Here is a 20,720-nt window from a genome sequence, read left to right as displayed (position 1 = left end):
ACTTAATGTATTTTTTTATGTGCTGGATTTTATTTCTTATTTTTCTAAAAGACCTGGAATAACATCTTCAACTATTATGTGTCAGTATTGAACAGCTACTAGAAAGGAGATGCCATGAAGTCAGTACATTTACCCTCCATGGTTATAGGATTCAGCTTGCCTGACTCTTTAGGCTCAAAGAAGTCCTCTGTAAAAGACCTCATGTTTTATGAACTCTTAACAAATTCATGCTGGTGGAATGCCTTGAGGCCAAGGCATGGTCAGCTTTTTACAGATTGGTTGGATGAAAATAGTGATATGTGTGTCTGTGTGTGTGTGTGATGACAAAAGGTAAATGTTGGAAAAGAAATAACAATGTAATGAAATACCCAAGAAAAGCAAGATGACTACTAGGAGGGATTAAAGGAGAAGCCTCTTGGGGAAGTGAGTTTTTTTGAGGGGTAGATTTTCTGTAGATGGATGTTGGGGCATTCTCAGCATAAGGACAAACACAGAGGCAGAGGAATCAGAAAAGGCTGGTAAGCCAAGACAATCAGGCAGCAGTGCCGAGCACCGATCACAGTTAGGTGAGGAGGCTGGGAAGAAATTTAGTCAGGAGAATGAGACCGCAAGCTGAGTGCTTCAGGGACCATATGTCCTGCTCAGCACTGAGTCGTCTTCACACTGCACCATGCCCAGCACATAGCAGATGCTTAGTGAAAAGTCAGTTGATTGGTAGCTGAATGAATGAATGAATGAATGAATGAATGAATGACTAGATGTGAAGGAGGGGGCATAGTATGAGAGGCATTAAAGAGAAGACTTAAGAGAAGGAAATGATGATGTTCAGATGGAAGCCTAGCTCACCAGGAGAATATTGCAGTGAGGGATGTCAGGAGAGGATGTAAACTTTCTTAGTGAGGAGGCTGGTGTTGCTGTAACCATGGTTTAATACACATTTTAGAGCACAGATAATACCTTCCTGATATTTGAAAGTAAGAACGAATTTCTGACTTTTCAGTGTGCATCCCTGAAATTTGGTGAGATGTGTGTGCCAAAAAATATGGTTAGGAGGATGTATACAATCCTGATTACAAATCTAGAAGGATATTTTCTTTGACAACATACCAGTGACTCAATGTCATTTTTTTTTTTTTTTTTTTTTTTTTTTTTTACTTCTGGGACCATGTTCAAATGAGCCTTTGCTGTGTTGCTGCAGAGTAGAAATCCATCATAGTGGATTTTGGTGTGATTTTTCTATTCCAGGATAACCCTCTGTTATACTGCTAGAAGGAAATGAAAGGCCTGCTAGGTTGAAAGCAAACCTGAGCATCTCTGACTTTGCTAAGGCACCAAGAACATTTATTGGCAGTGATGGGCCTGTCTTTAGATAGTGCCCACCGAGGTAGCCCTGGACTTTTATTCTCACCCCTGAAAAAAAATTCTGTCTCATATTACAGTAAGAGATTGCACCACACGTATCCTGGGACCTTTTCCTGGCTCTTTGTTGGTGACATACTGATAGTAAAGTTGAAGTTTACTCATGTTCACTTCTTGTCTTAGCGTGAAAGGGAAATGGAGCACTTTGGTCAGCCAGTGCCGTTTCATGCACAATCCTTCTGATTGTGTAGGAGACATGAACTTTTTTTGCAGTCCACAAATATTCTTGATTACTGCTATTTGCAAAATACTGATTTGGGAAGTAGAAAAAGAAGGAGGAGGAAGAGGAAAAGAGGAAGAAGAAAGAGAAGAAGAATCTGACATGAGTCCTGCTCTCAAATAGTTCACACCAGAAAATGCAGTTCCTGGGTTAAAGGAGCTTTACTTTGCAGGGAAAATTAAACTTCCATACATGAACACTTTCTGTGACCACTACCTGAGGCTGAGAGTGTGTTACAGAGAGTGATAGTTCAAGAGTGAAGGGAGGAGAGAGAGACGGGGCTGCAGTGAGCAAGGACACAAGAGTAAGGAGGTAGGATTTGGGCTTGGGGTAGAGCCAAGAAGAGTACAAGGATGGCTGTTGAGGAATAAGCAGAGGCAGACACACACAGTAGGAATAAGTTAAACATGTAGAAGGATCAGGCAAAGAAATGTGACCAATGAAAGAGGAGAGGTTAGGAAAAGTACACAAGAAAGGGAGAAAAGGACTTGACTGGAAGTCAAAGTGTACCAACCCAATGAACTTGGACTTAATTCTACAGGCATTTGGGAGCTTTTGAGAATCTGAAAGTAATATGCTCAAAGCACTTTTCTTTTCTTTATTTTTAATATTTATTTATGTTTACCCTGAATTACTGTGGCAGTGCTGTGCAGGCTCCTGCTGTGCAGGGGCTAAGGCAGGCTACAAGTAGAGGGTATTCTGGTAAAGGCCACCCAAAACAATGAAGGTCCCTAGACTCTTATGGTAAAGATGTGGAAGTAAAGAAATGTTCTGTGGAGAACACGTTTTCACTAGTATAAAGACCTCAGGTGGACACATTAAAACATGTTGATTTCTCCTCAATAATAAGGTCATTGGCCCATATAAAACTAATCAAGATGCAACAATAAAAAAGAACACAATGCTGATGCATACTACAACAGGAACGAATCTCACAACATTATACTGAAGCGAAAGGATCCAAATGCAAAAGTTCAGATATTGAATGATTCCCTTCATATAACATGTCCAAAATGGAAAAGCCATGGAGGCTTTTCCAGAAAGTGTATTAACGGCCGCCTGGAAGGAGGGATAGAAATGGGGAGTGGCAGCAAATAGTCGCAAGGGATCTTTTGAAGGTGATAGAAACATCATAAAACCGGACTGTAGTAATGATTCTGCAAATGTAATGGTTCTCAGCAAATTTACTGAACATAAAATTGAACACTTACAACAGATGAATTTCATGGTATTCATATAGCACTTCAATAAAGGTGTTAAGAAAGACAAAGGGGATTTTTAAAACATGAGTTTGAGGTTAAAATGACATGCTACTGCATTTGAGGTTGGAATTTTTATACAGAATAACTAACGATAAAGCACAACTTAAAGCCAGGCCACATCAGTGGATGCTTTGAAGGAATAAAAGAGAAGCAAGAAGCCTGAAGATGAGGATGAATTATATTCCCAAAGTTTTTGAATTGGTTTCTTGGAGCTTTGACTGCATTTTTTTTCTACAAAGCAATGACAACAATGACACTAGGATGTTTAATTTATAGGCCAGCTACTCAACTCCCTTTAACCCACCGTGTTGACATGTGTTAACAGCATTTTAAATTCAACCAATCGCTTCTTACAGTGACTTTGTAAGAAAACACACCCTAAGCTCCCACCCAAGGAGAACGGGGATTCCAATGCCATCCTGTCTGTGTGGATATAAGGCTATAAAGGGTTAGGTAAAACTTGCCCCAAGGTACCATTAATTTATCATTTTCAAAAGTGAAGGGAGCTGAGTTCTGAGTCAAAAAAAAGTCTTATAGACATAGTTGTGTTTCATAAGCAGTTGGCATATAATTATTCAGTGTCTCCTGCTCTGCCTCTTCTGTGTTCTTAAATATAGTTCTTATATTTTCCTAATATTTCTAATAAATCCTTTTTAGTTTATTCTTTTTGCTGTTTTTCTTTCATATTTCCTTGTTCATTTTTGCATGTGTTATTTCCTTAATTTCTTTTTGATCCTTCTTTTCTCAGTTCATTCCACAGCATTGATTTCATCTAGAGTAGATACGTGTTTCAGCTCTTATTTTTTATCTAAGTATTAGATTTCCTACATTCTGATATTTGGATTTACAAGATAACTTCTAGAGGAGATTTTTTGTCTTTTTTTTTTTTTTTGAATTTTGATGTATTTTATTTTTCTTTCTCTCCCTCTGTGCTCAGCTGATGTTCTGTGTTGGTTTTATTGTTGCTTCTGTTTACTTCCTCAAGGTCCTCAGTTCAGAATGAGGACTGGACTGGACTGATATTGGGTGTATGCTTGTCTGGTCAATGAACTAGCTTTTGAGTTGATTCAGTTAAGAGTTATATCACAATCTTTCTAGGTCATCTACTCCCCATAGACTTGACATTATCCTCAGAAATCAAATTCTAAAACCCAGCCATCTACTTGTAGACCTGATGCTAAGTGGACCTGTGACTTCAGCTCCATTTAGCATTTTGTGTTTCTGTTCCATGTTTAGTCCTCAGAGATGTTTATTTTGAGCTTGGTTAAACCTTTTTTGTGTTTCTATTTTCTCTCTTTTTAAAAAAAATATTTTATTTATTTATTCATGAGAGATACAGAGAGAGAGGCAGAGACATGGGCAGAGAGGGAAGCAGGCTCCATGCAGGGAACCTGATGTGGAACTTGATCTCAAGACCCTGGGATTACGACCTGAGTCTGAGCCAAAGGCAGCCACTCAACCACTGAGCCACCCAGGTGCCCCCTGTGTTTCTTTAAATAAATAAATAAATATATATATTTATTTATTTATTTAAAATAGTTGAAATATATATATTTCACATATATATATTTCAACTATTATTGGTATGCATTTGGAAGAAATAGTTTGCTTCAAATTCTAAACTTTTCCATCTTCAAATCAAAGTTAATTTATATTTTTAAAACCTCTACATTTTTTATAAAACAAAACAACTATCTGAATTTTTTAGTAGCAAAGATGTAGGCAGCTATTGTAATTTCTTTTTGTATCTGGGTGCCACATCTTCTGTTCTTTGAGGCTTAGATTTTGAAGATAGCTTCTTCTATAAGGATTATAAATTCATCTACATTGTAGATTTGTTTCTCAGAAAATTTTCTACTTCAAGAAATTATATTACTTTTTCTTTAAAACTACTTGAAAAATTTTCATTGTGATAAATCTTTTGATATGGATACTTTCCCTTGAGGATCGATACATTTTGTAGAATTCCTAATATTTTTTCTTGCATAAATTACACCTGTAATACATCAACTGTGATTTCCAATATTTATTTGATGAATAGAAATCATTTAAATTTTTCAGAATAACAAGAGTGCAGATTCTTTGTATTTTCTTATGATTATTTTCTAATCTGTTACAGTGGCTTTATCCATATCTAAGTAGCCAATGGTTTTTAGAGTGATCCCTCACCATAGGGTCTTTTATATTACCACCCTTCATTTTCTTAGGGATTATATTTAACATGCAGAGTGCCTCAATGTTTACATAACTCATTAAAATATGCAATTTTGAAAGTTATAAGCACACCTGGGAAAAGAAAGTTGAGAACAAGAGGAGGTGAAATTACGGAAAGTCAATATCTTAGTCCCTGTGATTAGCATGCAGACAGCAGAAAGTGATCTACCAGGAGTCAGAGGAATTGGAGAGCATAGCATAGCATACGTTAATCTGACAAGTTAGATATCACAAATACTAATAATGCATTTTATTTTTAACTTAAAAATGAAATGATATTATTAAAATAATATAATTTATTTTATATTTAACTAAGTTTAGATTATGATTGTAATTGCACACTAATCTTTAAGTGACAATAGAACGAATTGTGTATTTTGTCTTGTGTATTTTTTTCTGATTTAATTGTATGGTATATAATCTGTCACTTTTTACTTTATTTTTGGATTTCACAATACAGAGTTATTTTAGAGAAGTATTGAAAAGATAAGTTTTCTACAGCCCTCTCTTAATACTCTTTATATTAAAAGATTTGTCATTTGAAGCATCTGAATTAATTCTCTCTTCTTCAGTTGTTAACTTGTCTTCTCCACTGGATCCTTATTTGTTAGTGGCATTGGGTGTGAAGCAGTTCTGACATCCCTGTCTGGCTTTAGTGTAATTCTTCATTTTCATTTTTAACAGCATTTGCTATCTACTCTGTGATTGGAATACACCATTTAATAATCAGTCAGAGCCTGACTAATGGGTGGGGTGGGACTTTATATTAGAAACGGAGGCATGTTTAGGTACTAGTTTTATAAGTGATCAGTTCATTAGTGAATGTTTTTTTTATAATGATGGCTTTTTTGTTTTTATATATCTGTGAATATGGTGTTACATGCAATGTATGCTTAGCTAATGATGTTACTTTGTACATCTTAGAAATAATAAATGAGAAACATTATTCTATTCTTTGAGAAATTTAAGTCACATAATGTCGTGTGAAAAATAGTCAAAAAAAAAAAAAAAAAAACCACAATGGACTTGGGAACCCTGACTTGGCTATTTACCAAATGAGTAACCAGGTAATTCAGTTTACTTCTGTTCCTCATTTTCTGTAGGTTTAAGATCAGATAATTTCTAAATTCTTCTGGCTCTATTGTAATCAAATACCTAGAATATTTCTGCAGCTAGTGTCTATATGACTTTTCACATAGTATTTAAATATTTGTATTAGGTATTATTGCACAAAGTCACAAAAGTGAGAAGATAAATGTAGTTTTAAGCATCAATTTTACAAAACTTATTTTGTGGTTGTGGTAGGTTGGGCAGGTCAGATCCTTTCACAACAAACTCAGTGGGGGATCCAATATGTTTTCAGAAAGAAGTTTTATCAGAACATGTTGTCAGACAGTGCATTTCCACCTTCAAAGGCAGGGGGTAGAACCAGTCTTGTTTAACCATTTTGTCTCTCTGAATCAAATAGAAAAAGAAGAGGCACAAGCTGAACACAGCAGGATAAAGGAAAAATAAGCAAATGAATAGACTTTTTAAAATAAAGATGTTATACCTTCACATCCATCACATTTTTTTCTTCTAAACTTTTGGGTCTTTTTTGGTTCTCCTTTTTATGTGTATATTGGGTTGTTGAAAAGTTTGAATTTTGTGTTGTTGACTTTAGTTTTCTTGTCATTTATTCTGGGTTCTTGCTGGTAGTGGAAGAATAATTTCTCTCTTCTGCTGGCCATCTGGGATTCACTTGCAGACTTTCTGACTCAGTAGCTTTTCCCAAAGTCCGTGTACTCAGACAAAGAGCTCTTTTCTGTGGGCCTCTTCCTAGTCCCCACCTGCTGTTTAGAGCATTCACATGTAGATATATCAGTACCATTTTACTCACCAAGCTCACAAAGTTCAGAGGTTGGAATGGACCATTGTCCCCTAGTGCTACCCTCTTGCCCTCCTGATTGTAAACAACACCTTCTCTGTTGCTTCAACCTGGAACTTGAGAGAGTGGGAGTAAAGGTGTTGGGATAGTGGGACAAATACCAGCACGCAAAGCCTGGACAGCACATTTTAGAGAATTAATGTCAGGCAGTCAGACAGTATTCTGTAAATAACACATGAACTAATAACTTAAAATTTATATTTAGCCCTCACAATTTTGCAGTGATATAGATTCTATTAAATACTTTTTTGTATTTGATTACTTGTTCTAGATTTTAATTGTAATAAGATTGATGGAAGTTTCTAAATACTTCTGTTAAATGATAGTTTACATAAACTTGATCGTTCTAAAAGTAATATAATTGTGTTTATATTTTTACACAACATTATTCAGTCATGATTCAGCAGAATACTTTTAATTTATTTTTAGCAGGGCTTTATTTATTTATTTATTTATTTATTTATTTATTTATTTATTTATTTATTATTTATGAGAGACACAGAGAGAGAGGCAGAGACACAGGCAGAGGGAGAAGCAGGCTTCTCGGTGAGCAGAGCGCCTGATGTGGGACTCAGTCCCAGGACCCCAGGATCATGACCTAGCTAAAGTCAGACTCTCAACCATTGAGCCACCCAGGTGCCCCTTTAGCCGGGTATTTTTAATAGAATTCTTGTTTGCAGAATATATAGTGTACAGTGCCATATAAATATAAATAAGGTTAACATTTATTATAGCCTTTGCTAAACATTACTAAATATTGTGCATGTCCAATCTATAATGTGAAAGCTCAGTAATTAGTATTATTGGCATTTATTGTCTACATTGCTTATGTTCAAAATGATGGTAGTATTGTTTTTAAAGTCCTTTCGTAACATAACTTTAAAAATATACTATTTCTTAAAAGATTTAACAATTTTTAAACAACAATAACAATCTAGTATTATAATATTCAATCATTTTAGCACATTTAAATATAACAATGGTGGGACACCTGGGTGGCTCAGGGGTTGAGCATCTGCCTTTGGCTCAGGGCGTGATCCCAGGGTCAGGATCCAGTCCTGCATCAGGCTCCCTGTAAGGAGCCTGCTTCTCCCTCTGCCTATGTCTCTGCCTCTCTCACTGTGTCTCTCATGGATAAATAAATAAAATATTAAAAAAAAAAACATAACAATGGTTTATACTTATAATCTGACTTGTTTCCAAATGAAAACCAAATTTATTGTATGTTAAAGAAAACAGGGGGCACCTGGGTGGTGCAATTGGTTAAGTATCTTGCTCTAGGTTTCAGCTCAGGTCATGATCTCAGGGTTTTGGAATCAATCCCTGCATTGGGCTTCTTTCCCTCACCCTCTACCCCTCCCACCCTAGACCCCCCCCCACCACACACACACACACACACACACACACTCATGGGCTCGCTCTCTCTCTCTCTCTCTCTCTCTCTTCCTCAAATAAATAAAGAAATCTTTAAAAAAAAACTTGGAATAATACTTTTGATTTGAAAATATTCTAAAGCGTCCAGTTGTTCCTGAGGCTTAAGGTGATTATATTTAGGGAGCCATCCAGGCACCCCGAGAAAATAATGGTGAATATTTTTAAGACTCTTGATACATGTCATAGTAATGTTTTTGAAAAAAGGATAAGGCCATCTAGATGTCATCAGAGTCCTGTTAAAACATGCACTTGACAGCATGAGATCCTCTACTTTTCGTTTGCTATGTTTGAGAAGATTTTAGCAAATATAAGGGCTCAGAACCAGTGTTGTCTGTAAACTTTTATACTTGTTTCATTTTTATTGAGATAAATGGTTTAAAAACTATCCCCCTCTGTGATATTTTTGTCTCCTGCTCATTTTATGTCTTGAGATATGAGTATTTTCCTAATTATTTTTTGCGAGTTGTGTATATATCTAAAATATTAGCCTTTGATTTTCTAGCAAATCTAATGTTTAAATTTAATCTGATTAATGTATTTTTGCAGAGGGAGGCACAATGTTAAAAACATCTAGATAGCCATATCCGTTATTGACATTTTTCTTGGCCATTCTTATTACTTTTTAAAAAGAATTTTGTTTAGTATATTAAAAATGTAGGTTTTGTAGAAATTTTAAAAATAGGTATAATCAAAGGGTGCCTGGCTGGCTCAGTTGATAGAACATGTGATTCTTAGTCTCGGAGTTGTGAGTTTAAGACCCATGTTGGGTATAGAGATTACTTAAAAATAAAACCTTTAAAAATAGATATAATCAAAAGGAGATGTTAAGAAATCTCTGCAATTTTATAAAAGATGGGATTATGCTTTTTAAATCTAGGGATTTTTCTCATAGACAATGTATGTGAACTTCTTGCCAGGGCATTAAATATTTTACAAAAAAATCTCTTTTTAATATGTCCTTGGTATTTTAATACCATATATCCATATATCATAATCTATTTAGCTTAGTCTGTATTATGGGACATTTAAGTTATCTTCAGCTTATTGATGTAGAAAATTCTACAGTGAACATGCTTTTTCATGTAATTTTGTGTGCCCTTGTATTTTATCTTTAGGATAAATCATTTTTAAAAGAATTTCCATATCCCAGGTGTTACAATTTAAGTTGTTGATACATTTTGCCAACTGTGTTTCATAAGAGAGATGCCAATTGAGAATGAGATTCACCCATTGTGAAATATAAGAGAGCCCATTCTCTCTCCCTCCTTACCCACAATTGCAGTTACCCATGGTTCAGAAGTAGATGATCCTCCTCTTGAAATATTATGAGGTCAGTGGTAACCTAAAGCTATACCACACTGCCTATGTCATTTACCTCATTTTATCTCATCTGTAGGCATTTTATCATCTCACGTTATCACAAGAAGAAGGGTGAATCTATTACAATAAGATATTTTGAGAGAGAGTCCATATTCCCATTGCTTTTATTACAGTATATTTTTCTAAGTGTTCTCTTTTATTATTAGTTATTACTGTTAATCTTTTCCTGTGCCTAACTTATAAATTAAACTTTATCAAAGGGATGTATGCATAGGGAAAAACAGTAAATACAGGGGTTAGTGGTATCTGTGGTCTCAGGCATCTACTAGGAGGCTTTGGAACATGTACCCCATGGATTAGGGGGAGGTACTGAAATTTAATTTTTATTCCTATTTACAAACCTAATTTCTATCTATGAGTGGGCTAATAAAATAAACATCTCTACTCCTTGGGTACTTGGCAGTCACAAACACAAATTCTCTATTGAAGAATGCATTTTCAACCCATGGCTCAAAGGCTTCTCACTGATAATGTTTCACACTTGCACACACCCAGTTATAAAACATAACGAAACAGAAAAGCATCCGCAAAATCAAAAACCAATGTTGTACTCAGAAGGATTTTAAAAATTGGATTTATAGATACATCATACAAAAGAAGTACTTTTTAAAAAATAAAAGAATGGTTTAAAAATATAAGAAATAATTGACTGTAAAAGCAAACAATCTGTTTTTTAAGAGGCCAAATAGAATTTATGGAGATTGAAAATGTAAAAATTAAAATTAAAAACTCAATGGGTAAGTTAAATGTTATAGTAAAGACAAGTGAGAAGAAAATTGGCAAGCTAAAAGAGAATTCTGAAGTGATACCCAGATACCCAGCATGAGGCACAAAGAGAAAAAGAGATTAAAAAAAAAAAACATGAGAGGACAGAGTGTCTGACAAACAGCTCATCAGAGTTCTGCATGGGGCTAAAGGAATGGAGAGGGAAAATATTCAAACAGGTAAGTCAGAACTTAACAAAATTAAGAAAAGATAGGAATACTCAGATATAATGTAAGATTGGGGGAAAACATCCACACTTAAAAGAATTCTAGTGATTCTACGATTCTATCCTGAATAGTAAAGACAAAAAGATTTGAAAAGACAGAGTGACAGAGTACCAGCTGACATCTCAACTGAATCAAAGACTACAGGAGAATGCCTTCAAAAATGCTCTAAGAAAATAAGTGAGATTAAAATTGTACATTCAGTGAAACGATCTTCCAAGAAAAACATTACTCCATTAAGAGGATCTACAAAGTCAAAAAGTTGATTCTTTGAAAAGAATATCAAAATCAATAAACTTCTGGCAAGAGAAAAAAAAAGTAAAAGCAACAAAATTAATATCAGAAATGAAAAAGAACCCATAGCTACAGGAAGTTTAAAAAACTGATAAGCAAATAATATAAGCCTCCCTCTGAACTATCACTAAACTATCAAAAGAAATTAAATCATTAAACTGTCAAAAGAAATTAAGCATGGTCTAAGTAAGGGGGAGATACACCCTGGAACTTGACAAACATCCTCAAACCTGTATGAAAGAGTGAAAGACCATAGGAACAACTGAATAGGAGAACCTACCCGCCAGATCTGAAGTCTCTTTGTAAAGCTCTTTAGACCATGGAATATTGTGGGTCCTAGATAAATTAATATCCCAGGCAGCAATAAGAAAAGGATAACTAGAAAGTTTATAAAAGCCATGGGTAGGCACTTTATACAACAACATGAAAGGCCAATGAAATATTGCCTTGATAATTAATAATAATTGAAGAAATGAAAATTAAAATTATAAGAGATACCAACTTATATCCCATATATTGACAAAAATAAGATCCTGTGTTAATGAGGATGTGGTTTATGGAAACTCTTCGTACAATGCTTTGAGATTTATAGATTGGTGCAAATCACTTGGGAAAAGAATTTCGGATAACCTTACGGTTAAGGAAGTACATGTCTTATGAATTATTGTTACTCTAGAAACTTTTACAAATGTGAACCAGAAGTCTTTACCAGGAGAATATTCACTGTAGCTTTTTTCTTTCTTTTTGCAATAATGAGTCTTGGAAATAATGTAAATGGCCATTTAAAAACAGTAGATAGATAAACTATATTATCATAAAGCATAATACTTTTTACAACAGTGAAAATGAAAGAACTACAGGTATAATCATCAACAAATATGAATCCTACAAATAGAAGTTTTCACATAGATAAAGCAAATTGGAACATTATAAACACTGTGTTAGTATTTATATGAAAATATAAAACAAGCAAATTAAATAAGTCAGTTGGAAATACATATTTAAGGTTAAGATGCTAAATGAAACCAAAGAAATAATAAACATGAAATTCAAAGTATTGGTCACCTCTGACAGTAGACAGAAGTATAGAATAGGGGAAAGTTCTATTTTTTTATCCAGAATGGAACACTTCGTTAATATTCATTTGGCATTTCATTAACATTATTTATTTACTATGAAATTAAAATACAGAAAAAATAAGCACAGGACAAAAATGGATAGCACAATGAATTCCCTCCAAGTGCCTACTTGCATAATCACTACAAAAATGAAGTAAAAAAATACTCGGCACTGTAGAAACTATGTCCTCCTGTCCTCCAAAGGTAATCACTATCCTTATAGATTTAAATCTGTGTATGCATCCTTGAACCCTATTGGGGTTTTTTGCCCGTTTTTTTTTTTTAACTTAACATGAATGACATCATACAGTAATTATTTTGTGTCTGGCTTCTTTGGTCAACATTATGTGAGTAGATTCACACACTTTGTACCTGTTGTTGAATATCTATAGTTCTCTAATTTTCACTATTGTATCATTTTTTGTTGCATGGATACATCACAACGTCTATCCATTCCACTGTCAGTGGACGTTTAAGTTCTAGTGTGGGGCAACAATGAATAATGGTGCCATATAGTTATGTCCATGTTTCTTTATATACAACATTGATAATGCTAAAAAGACCAAATATATGGTTTGTCTGTTATTTCATATGTATTAAACATTACATAATAATAAATATTGTAAGAAGTCTTCTTTGCCAAATTAATAGGTAATAAATGGTACTATTATCTCAGTTTTGCTTGGTTACTATGGGTGGTGAACATTTTCTTTCATATTTTAATTTGGATGTTATTCTTTGTGAATTGCTTTTGATGCTGTTTGCTCATTTTTTTAGACTGTATAGTACTCTTTATTTTTGATTTGCAAAAATCATTTATGAATAATTACATTAATCTTATTAGTGGAAATATTGTTTTTAAGTTTGCCCCATTTTGATTTTTTACCTTTAAGTTTTTTAACAGTTGGTTTTTAAATTTTATTTTTTATAATCATAAATTAAATATGTCACTGCAACAAACTCCAAAAAACTAAAAAAAAAAAAAAAAAGAAAGAAAAGAAACAAATAAACAAAAAAACCCTAAGATATAAATAAAGATTATTTTAATCCTCTCTTCCCAATTAACTGTTGTTAGCATTTTGGTGCATGCCTTTTGTGACTATATATATGTGTGTGTGTGTGTATTTATGTTAACTATATATATTATATATAATGTATACATATATTTATATTATATATTAAATGCATGTATGTATATATACTTACATATGTATATATATCAATATGTAAATATATATATTCACACACGTAGTTTTGCAAAAGGGGGATTATTTTTTTCTGCCTAATAGAGCAGTTTTCCCAATAGACATAGTTTTACACCAGCATTTTTAAATATTTTAATGCTGTTTCATTGTATGCATAAGCTAATCGTTCATTCAACAAATATTTATTGAAAAAAACAAATATTTATTGAGTCCCTTAGTAATGCTATATATATCAGCATCGTTTTATAGACATAAGGGGCAAAACAATGCACAGAACTCCTGCAAAGGTGGAGTTTGAATGCTACAGAGGAAGATATACAGTAAACAAACAAGTATCTCATGTAATATAAGGTAACCATAAGTATGAGGGAGAAAAAAAGCAGTGGATAGAGAGTACTGAGGATGTTAGAGTAATGAATATAGCAATGGGTTGGAATGAGGAGCGAAGGTACTCAAGGAAGGCCTCATAAATGAGCAAAAACATAACAAGTATGGGAGCCAACCATGCCAATATTTTGGGCAAAATCATTTTAGGCAGAGAAAGAATAAATGCAAGTTCATAGCACAAGGCTTACCAAGAAAAAAAAAAGCTATTTGACACTTGTTAGCATCTAGGTTATTTCCAAATATTTAAAATTTTAAACAAATTTGAAGACACCATTTTCATCAAGACTTTCTAAATTCTTGCAGATGTTCTTTTCTTCCCCTTAATTTTCAAGCCCTTTTTCCCTATTGTATATCTTCATGGCTATGTTGATAGGAAGATATAAAATCATATATAAAAGGACATTATCTTACTCCCTCGTCTTAATTCATATTTTTAGAGGAAAAATAAAAGTTTTATGGAGGAAAAAAGTTTTTAAGAAATATTAAGAATATAAAATGTTTGGGGCACCTGGGTGGCTCAGTGGTTGAGCGTCTGCCTTCAGCTCAGGTCCTGATCGCCCAGCCCTGGGATCAAGTCCCACATCAGGCTCCCGGCAGAGAGCCTGCTTCTCCCTCTGCCTATGTCTCTGCCTCTCTCTGTGTCTTTCATGAAAAAATAAATGCAATCTTAATAAAAAGAATATAGAATATTTAAGGAATATTGGAATATTGGATGTTTAATTTAGAGAGGAATTTTTAGAACTAAGACAAAAAATTGAAATGACTTGCCTTTAATTGTACTGCTACTTAATACTTTCTTTTTATGCCATTTTAATATGGAACCTTTAATAAAACCACTTAAAAATAATAACCTTGACACATATATATATTTTTTAAATCCCCTTAGGTTGCTGATGCCAGGTCTTTCTCAGGACCTTTTAATGTCTTGCCTGTGAAGATAAAATGGAGTAACATTGGCTTTCATATCCTTCTATTTGATCTGGAAAACCTGGTTGAACTTTTACTGCCAACTCCAATCTGTGATGTTGACCCTTCCAATTCGTTCTATGGTAGTGAGATCCTGAGAAGAGCCAAAAGCACAGTGGAGAAGAAAACATTGACTCTGAAAAGAAATAAAACTGCTTGTGGTTCTCTGTCAGCAGAAGTGCAAGCCAAGCCTGTTGTTGAAAACCCAGCCCAAGGAGATAATACTGTCAAGTTCTTAGAAGAAAGTGATGGCATTAAAAGGCAGAAAAAAATGAAGAATTCCAAGAAGATGCACCCTAAGCCATCAAGAAAAGTGGATGCCAACATCACAATAGATGCAGCTAAATTGTTTCTATCTTGCTTTTTGCCATGGGGAGTGGATAAAGAATTAGATAATCTCTGCATTAAGCATCTCAATATTTTAAAGCTTCAGGATTCAGTTTCTTTAGGACTTGCCTCAAATGAAGATTGCTTCTCATTGATGCTGCCGGGATGGGATATATGCAATGCTGAAATGAAAAAAGACGATTCAAAAGTAAATTTATTTTCTGAAAAAGTTTTGGACTTGTCAAATAAATACACGTCCACTCTTCCAAATCAGGTTGGGATGCCAAGAGGTCTGAAGAGTAATTGTGATTCTTTGCAAGAGCCAAACACTCTAGTTTATTTATTGGGCAGACTGTTTGTAGTTAGTAGGTTAGTTAACATGCCTTTAGAGTTCGCATGTGGAACTGCCAGGTAAGACATGCATAAAGATCTTGACTATTGTTATTTGGGACATTAAAAAAAATTATCATTATTTGCTACATTCAGCTCTCTAATCACCCTCCCTCCTTTCCTTCCTTCCTTTCTTCCTTTTTGGAGATGAAGAGCGAATGTGCAACAACTCCCTTAACTCAAAACTCATTTAAGAAAATCTTCCTCTTAATTCTTTGGGACTGGAGGATAATTTGGGCAATAAATCTATATATTTGAAAATGTATTCATTCAACAAATATCCATTGCTCTCATAATATGTGCCAGGAAAATCATAGTGCTGGGTGCTGAATGATTTAATAGATAGGTAGAGAGAGAGAGAGATGATAGATAGATTGATGCATATACACACCTTAAAATCCATTTTACTTGCTGTGAATTAAATATGAACAAAGAACATTTAAGTAAATGTCAATGATAATGTATTTCATATATCATCAGAAAAAGTTTTAAAATTTCATACCTCAAATCTTACCATTTAATTTATACTTTCACGTGTTAAACTGGAGGAGGCTATCAGTAATTCATTTATAAAAAGTGCAGATTAGTAAAAATAGCTATTGTTTTTTGAATGTTTAATATCTATTAGTCATCATGTAAGTACTTTACTTACATAATTTCATTTAATATGCAAACTGGCATATAGGTGCTATTATTCTGTTCTTTGTAGAGATGAGGATATTGAGTCTTATGGAGAGAAAATATCAACTCCAAGATTAATTCAGCTCCTAGAGGCTGATTCAAAGCTGACCACCAGTCTAATTCTGGAGCCTAATTCATTATTAATCTTAACTCTGTGGGTTTACCTTCTTCCACTGCTAGAATTCAGCATAGTTTTTCAGAGTCTGATGTTAGAGGATTGAACTCAAGCACTCACTGCATATGTCCTTAGCACTAGCCTATGAGGAACTATAAAGAAATTTCTCATTTGGGTAGGAACTAATTCAAATGATAAAAATAATACACATAAAATAAATGGAAAACACTGAAGTAGGGTAAATGAGGAAAAAAATCTTTGTCACATAGATAAGTATTTTGGTGGTTAAAGAGTAATTAGTGAGAGATGAAACCATCGGAACGCTTTTACAAAAGAGACATTGTTCTCACTTTCCAATATATCGTGGTAAATGGTCCTTGACATTTCCATTCTGTGATAGGAGCTCAGTTCCAGGCACTGTATGATCGGCACAGTTTCTGCCCTTAGTGGGCCTACAGTATGGTAACAAGTCTATGTAGATTATATAGGATTCAATGTTATGATTCCATCCATTAAAATGCTTCTATACTACAGGGTTTCCCATTTTCTGTTCTGTGCCCTAATAAGGAGGAAGTAGACTGATAAATTTCTGTGATCTGTATACTTACTCTTCCTCTATTTTCTTCTGTTTATTTACATATATCTATATATGTATACATGTATAAGATTTTCCTCTATTTCTTTTATTCTATTTATTTATATTTATATATATTATATATAATTTCTTCTATTTCTTTTCTTATGTTTATTTATATAAATATAAACAGAAGAAAAAAATATATATACATTTATATGTGTGTGTATGTATGTACATATATGTATGTATAAATTTCATATAGGCTTCTTTTAGTTTTCTCTTCTTTCTATTACTTAGAAAATTACAAAGAATTGAAAATATGGTAAGAAAAGAAAAGTGCAGTCAGCCTAGAGCCTGAAAACCTGGGAATAAATCCTGGTTTTGTTGTTTAACTAGCCAGGTAGCTTTAGACAAGTTACTTAGCCCCTCTGGGCCATGCTTTCCTCATTTAGAAAATGAGGTGGGTGGGATAGATCACCATTAAGATTTCTTCAGATTCTTAAAAACCTGGGCTGCTAACAAATTCTGTTTGTCTAATCAGAGCCAATGAGGGACTTTGTTACTGTTTGATGGAGGTTTTCATTCTGAGTTTGCTCCTGATAATAGAGTACAAAATGTAGAGGGTGTTTCTGGGGCCCCGAGGGGAGATTATGGGCTTTCAGCCTGCCTTCCACTAAATAGCCTAAGTTGCTGCCATCCATTACTTAATTCTTTACAAAATTCATCATTAAAACAAACACAATATTGAAGGAGTTGTTGGGATTAGAGACTGCCTCCCAAAATCAGTGACTTCAACTTTGATCTGCTGTCAGACTGTGTGTCATTTTTTAGGAAGTCAAAATAATATGTAGGATTTGTCAGACCAAATCTTTCCAACAGATTTGGCCATTTCACTAACATTTCACTGTGGTTTTGAAGGTTGAGAAATCCTTGTGTGCTTAACAACTGAGTGCATGACCTAACTGTATTTTAAGGTAAGAGCCATGAGTATATCCCTAAAGAGTATCTGAAAGTTCCTATAATAGAATCCCTGGCTAGGGTAAAGCCTGCCTTCATCAGGTCTTACACTACCTGGGAAGAACTCTGGCAGATGCCAACATATTAGAATTCAAAATATATTACATTAGTCACAAATTACATGACTTAACGTAGTGGGGCTCCTCCTGGAAAAGTGAGTCATAAGGTAAATTCGGTAAACTAAGATTCAAAACTGGGATTAAGATTTTAGGTAGGAACAAAGTGGAGAGTAAGATTTACCAAAGAGATTAATGTGGACGACGTTAAAAATAACGTGCTAAAAATAATTTGTGTTCTATTCCTGAATTTTTGAATTGGTCATGCACTCATTTTTAAATTTATTTCTAAAAATACTTTCCATACATCTTTAATGATATCCTTTATTTTTTCCCCCGCAGGTCTTTCAAAATGGAATCTGTGCACAACAAGGCAAAAAGTCCTGGGAATGAGATTTTGAATATTTCAAGCTTCTATGGTTACTTACGAAATGGTAAGGGACTCACAGATATAGTCTGATATTTTTCCTCTATAAAATAGAAAATAACTAGTCTATCTATAACTGGATCACATGCTACAGTTTAGAATGAGCAGTGTTTGCATTTATTGTTTGATTTAGTTTGCATTTCACATGGCTATACTTTTGTATTCTGTATTTGAAATATATATGATGTTTTTATTAAAATAAATAACATTATGGGATCCCTGGGTGGGGCAGCGGTTTGGCGCCTGCCTTTGGCCCAGGGCGCGATCCTGGAGACCCGGGATCGAATCCCACATCAGGCTCCCGGTGCATGGAGCCTGCTTCTCCCTCTGCCTGTGTCTCTGCCTCTCTCTCTCTCTCTCTGTGACTATCATAAATAAATAAATAAATAAATAAATAAATAAATAAATAAATAAATAAATAAATAAATAAGAAATTTGTTTAAAAATAAATAAATAAATAAATAACATTATAAGACAAATGATCTTTGAAATGCCTGTAGTCTAAAATTTTCCAGCAAAAGAAATATTTGGATATTAAATTAAGGTCACATGTGATTTATGGGGAAGCTTATTACATCAGTATCTTTATTACCAAATAAATGATTATTATATTAGAGAATTTTATAGCTTTTTCAGAAGGTTATATAATGGTCCTTGAATTCTTCTGAGTAATAGTCTTGGTGTTTAGATTTTCTTTTGAAGCCAAATAGCTAATTTATCCTCAAAACCTCCTTCTCTAAATCTTTTTCATTCAGTAAATGGCAAAACTGCCCTTCTAGTTGTTCAGGCCAAGAACTTTGGTGTAATTTTGACTTTCTCCTTTTTTCAAAACCCACATCCAATCTTTTAGTAAATATATTGATTCTACCTTCATAATATATCCCTGATTCTGACTGTTTCTCTCTACCTATGTGACCTCCCCACCCCGCTCGGTAGCCTTTATCTCCCCATGCCTGGACTACTCTGGAAACCTCCTAACCACTCCTCTGCTCCTATATCTTCTTCCCATACTCTATTCACAATCAAACAGCCAACATGACCTATTGGAAACTAAGTCAGAACCTTATGCTTCTGTTTAAAATGTTTCAGCAGCTTCTGTTCCACTCCAAATAAAAGCCTAAATAAATAAATAAATAAATGCCACAGTCCTTAGGATAACATATAAGGCCCTTTATAACCTGGCTGTTCTGCTTCCGCTATTGCACACGATGCCACTCCGATCTGACCTCATCTCTTTGTTTGTACTTATCCCTTGTTTAGCATGTTCCAGCTACATTGGACCTTTTACTCTTACCCAAACAGACAGGCAGGTCTTAGGGGCTTTGCACTACTCTTCTGCTGCCTGGAATGTTCTTTCCGCAGATCCCAGAGGCCAACCTGCTGCATCCTGCCTCCACCTTACATCTTTCATTGTTGCTCAAATGTCATTTTATCAATCAAGGTGCCCTTCTTTCTCCTCAGCACACTCTATCCCATTCCCTGTTTTACTGTTTTCCATAATTCTTTTCACTCTCTGATGTAATATCTCTCTTTTCATTTGCTGTCTATGTCCTGCTACTAAAATGTAAGCTCCATGGGGGTTATTATTTTTTTATGACAGCTTTATTTACTACTGTATCCCTAGTTCTCAGAACAAAGCCTTGAAGGAATTAAGCAAATACCTTTGGATTAATGGGTGAATAGTAAATAGAACAATCATCTTGGAAATAGATGGCTGAGGTTTAAGATCTAGTTTTGCCACTTACCACTTATGCAGCTTTGGGCATGTTTTTTACTCCTTTAAAAGCAGTATTTACTATATTTGTAAAATGTGAATAAGATTCTAGACTTGGTGTGCATGGTGTATCCAAAGTTGTGCAGTAAATGATCGATACATTTAGATGCTCTGAACAATAGTACATAGGGGCCTGCCTTCTCAAAGTTATTGAAAAGAATATTTGGAATATTTTAAAGTGATAGTTCATTAATAGCTTCCAATTTTTGAGTGACTAGTATATTCAAAGAATTATGCTCATGGCTTTACACATACTATCTCAATATATAAACAAACTTGAACGGTAGAAGGGACCATCTCTGTGGTATCCTTAGGAAAACTGAACTCAGGGAAGTTAGATGACTCACTCAGAGGCAAAATGCTGTTGAGCAGAAGAGTCAGGCTTCCAGGTCAACCCTGTCTGGTCCCAAACCACTTGCTCTTTGCATTATGTCAGCATGCTTCTCAGTTATGATTACAACTGTTGTCCCCTCTAAATGGTCCCAGCCTGGGTTGCCTGCCTCCTCCTTAAGTAGTAGCTCTCCTTAGGGCATTTATCCTT

At 34.4% G+C, this 20,720-nt stretch overlaps 1 protein-coding gene across 5 annotated transcripts in view; it reads left to right on the top strand.

Moving 5' to 3' along the window:
* Positions 1–20,720, top strand: part of WDR72 (WD repeat domain 72) — a 220,510-nt gene that overhangs the window by 109,983 nt on the left and 89,807 nt on the right. For all 5 annotated transcript variants that reach the window (XM_077881151.1, XM_077881150.1, XM_077881154.1 and 2 more), the window contains 2 exons: positions 14,736–15,553; positions 18,321–18,412. In XM_077881151.1, the coding sequence (XP_077737277.1) occupies positions 14,736–15,553; positions 18,321–18,412 (910 nt within the window). The remainder of the gene's footprint in view (positions 1–14,735; positions 15,554–18,320; positions 18,413–20,720) is intronic.

Source organism: Canis aureus, chromosome 32 (genome assembly GCF_053574225.1).
Source record: "Canis aureus isolate CA01 chromosome 32, VMU_Caureus_v.1.0, whole genome shotgun sequence".
NCBI classification, from domain to species: Eukaryota; Metazoa; Chordata; class Mammalia; order Carnivora; family Canidae; genus Canis; species Canis aureus.
The sequence above is the reverse complement of the archived record's forward strand: the minus strand, read 5'-3'. Positions and strand labels throughout refer to the sequence as shown.